Raw genomic sequence first — 2,369 nt, 5'->3', positions numbered from 1 at the left:
TATATATATATATATATATATATATATATGGTATATATCTCCTTATTTATTTATTTGTTTATTTACATATTTATCTATTTACATATTTATATATATTTACTTATATATATTTATATATATTTATATATATTTATTTATATATATTAATATATTTATTTATTTATTTTTTTTATTTTCTATAGGCGCTATATTCTTTAGTCTGAACGGCTACACGGGGGACGCGGGCCCCCCCCTCCGCCCCGAGCGAGTGCTCAGGTACCTAAACCCTAAACCCTAAACCCTAAACCCTAAACCCTAAACCCTAGAAATAAATATAAATATAAATATAAGAGTAGTTATAAATGTAAGTAAAGTAAATAAAACTGAATTTATATTTAGTATTTTTTGTCTGCTGTTTTTTTTTGTTTTTTTTTTTCTTTTTTATAAATTTGTTTTTTGTGGTGTATATACACCTAAATAAACAAACACCAATTGCATGCACTCTGCTGCTGCTGCTGCTGCTGCTGCTGCTGCTGCTGCTGCTGCTGGTGTTTCTGTGTACAGCGCGTCGTTTGATTTCCGGCCGCGTCCGCCTCCTGCTGCTGCAACAGTTGCAGCAGCAACAGCAGCAGCAAAAGCAGCAGCAGCAGCAGCAGCAGCAGAAGACAAAAAAGGAGACAAAGTAGCTTGGTATGAATATCTGAATCCTTTTAAGACGAGAAGAAAGCCAGCAGCAGGAGGAGCAGCATCGGATGCAGCAGCAGCAGCAGCAGCAGCAGCAGCAGCAAAAGCAGCAGCAGCAACAAAACCACCCCCTGAACTCCTAGACTCTATGGGGGCCCTGCAGCTACCGGCCAGACACAAATCTGCATATCTGCGTTTGCTCGCCCCAATTAAACAAAAAGAAGAAAAAGAAGATGAAATAAATAAACCTCATATAGAACTAAATAAAACAGAAACACAAAAACCACTCACACAAACACCCCAAGAAACTTCTCTACTCTCGCCCACTGCAGCGCCCAAAGCAAGAACACAGGTACAGTCTAGGGTTTAGGGTTTGTTGGGGTTTATGAGGGTTTATTAGGGTTTATGGGGGTTTGTTAGGGTTTAGGAGGGTTTAGTAGGGTTTAGTAGGGTTTACTAGGGTTTCTTAGGGTTTATTAGGGTTTATTAGGGTTTATTAGTGTGTAATAGAGTGTATTGGGGTTTATGAGGGTGTATTAGGGTATATTAAGGTTTAGGGTTTATGAGGGTTTATGAGGGTTTAGGGTTTAGGGTTTAGGGTTTGGGGTGTATGTGTTGTGCGCAGAAGTCTGCGTTGGTTGTATCTAAGTCCTTAGTATCATCAGCAGCTCATCCGCCTGCAGCAGCAGCAAAAGAAGCAGCAGCAGCAGCAGCACCAGCAGCAGCAGCAGCAGCAGAAGACAAACCAGCAGCAGGAGGAGCAGCACCAGCAGCAGCAGATGGAGCAGCCAGCAGCAGCAGCAGCAGCAGCAGCAGCAGCAGCACGATGGCAGCTAAGTTTGTTGCAGCAGCAAAAGAGATGCCGCGGCCGCAGCAGCCCCCCTCTAAGCAGCAGCAAACGAAAGCAGCAGCAGCAGCAGCACCAACAGGAGAAGCAGCAGCAGCAGCAACGCCACCAGCAGCAGCAGCAGCAGCACCGACTGCAGCAGCACAACAAAAGACAGCAGCACCGAAGGGAAAGACAGCAGCAGCAACAGCAGCAACAACAGCAGCACCAGCAGCAGCAAAAGGAAAAACAGCAGCAGAAGGCACCAAAGCATCTGCTGCTAGCAGCAAGAAGGCAGCAGCAGCAGCAGCAGCAGCAGCAGCAGCAAAAAGCAACATCAGCAGCAGCAGCAGCAGCATCGGAAAGAGCAAAGCGCAGACGCCTAAGAAGTCTGCTGCTGCTCCTGCTGCTGCTGCTGCTCCTGCTGCTGCTGCTGCTCCTGCTGCAGCTGCTGCTCCTGCTGCTGCTGCTCCTGCTGCTGCTGCTGCTCCTGCTGCTGCTGCTGCTGCTGCACTGCCGGAGAGCCCCAAACCCAAAGGACGAATGCTAGCGAAGGGAATCCTACAGAAAGCAAAAACCCCAGCAGAAGCAAAACCCTAAACCCTAAACCCTAAACCCTAAACCCTAAACCCTAGAAGGATAAGAAAAGCGAGGTTTATGTTTATATTTATGTTTATATTTATATAAAAATAAAATTAATATAATATAATATATTTGTTGTGGTTGTGAGCGTGGATTTATTATATTATATTTTATTATATTCTATTTTATTTATAAATAAAATAAAATATAATAAAATATAAAATATAATATAATATGTTTAGTGTCTTTATTTATATAGTGTATATATAGTAGACACTCTCTTACATATATATATATA

At 42.8% G+C, this 2,369-nt stretch overlaps 1 protein-coding gene across 1 annotated transcript; it reads left to right on the top strand.

Annotated features, from left to right (window-relative positions):
* Positions 1-475: 475 nt before the first annotated feature.
* On the top strand, positions 476-2,089 carry EMH_0091170 (uncharacterized protein; the record flags this gene model as incomplete). The annotated part of the gene is made up of 2 exons (XM_038023021.1): positions 476-1,015; positions 1,289-2,089. 2 exons carry the CDS (start codon positions 476-478, stop codon positions 2,087-2,089), a joined length of 1,341 nt encoding a protein of 446 aa, XP_037878875.1.
* Positions 2,090-2,369: the final 280 nt, after the last annotated feature.

Source organism: Eimeria mitis, genomic scaffold (assembly GCF_000499745.2).
Source record: "Eimeria mitis Houghton genomic scaffold, Emh_scaff7355, whole genome shotgun sequence".
NCBI classification, from domain to species: domain Eukaryota; phylum Apicomplexa; class Conoidasida; order Eucoccidiorida; family Eimeriidae; genus Eimeria; species Eimeria mitis.
Note: the sequence above shows the minus strand (reverse complement) of the source record. Positions and strands in the feature narration are given on the sequence as shown.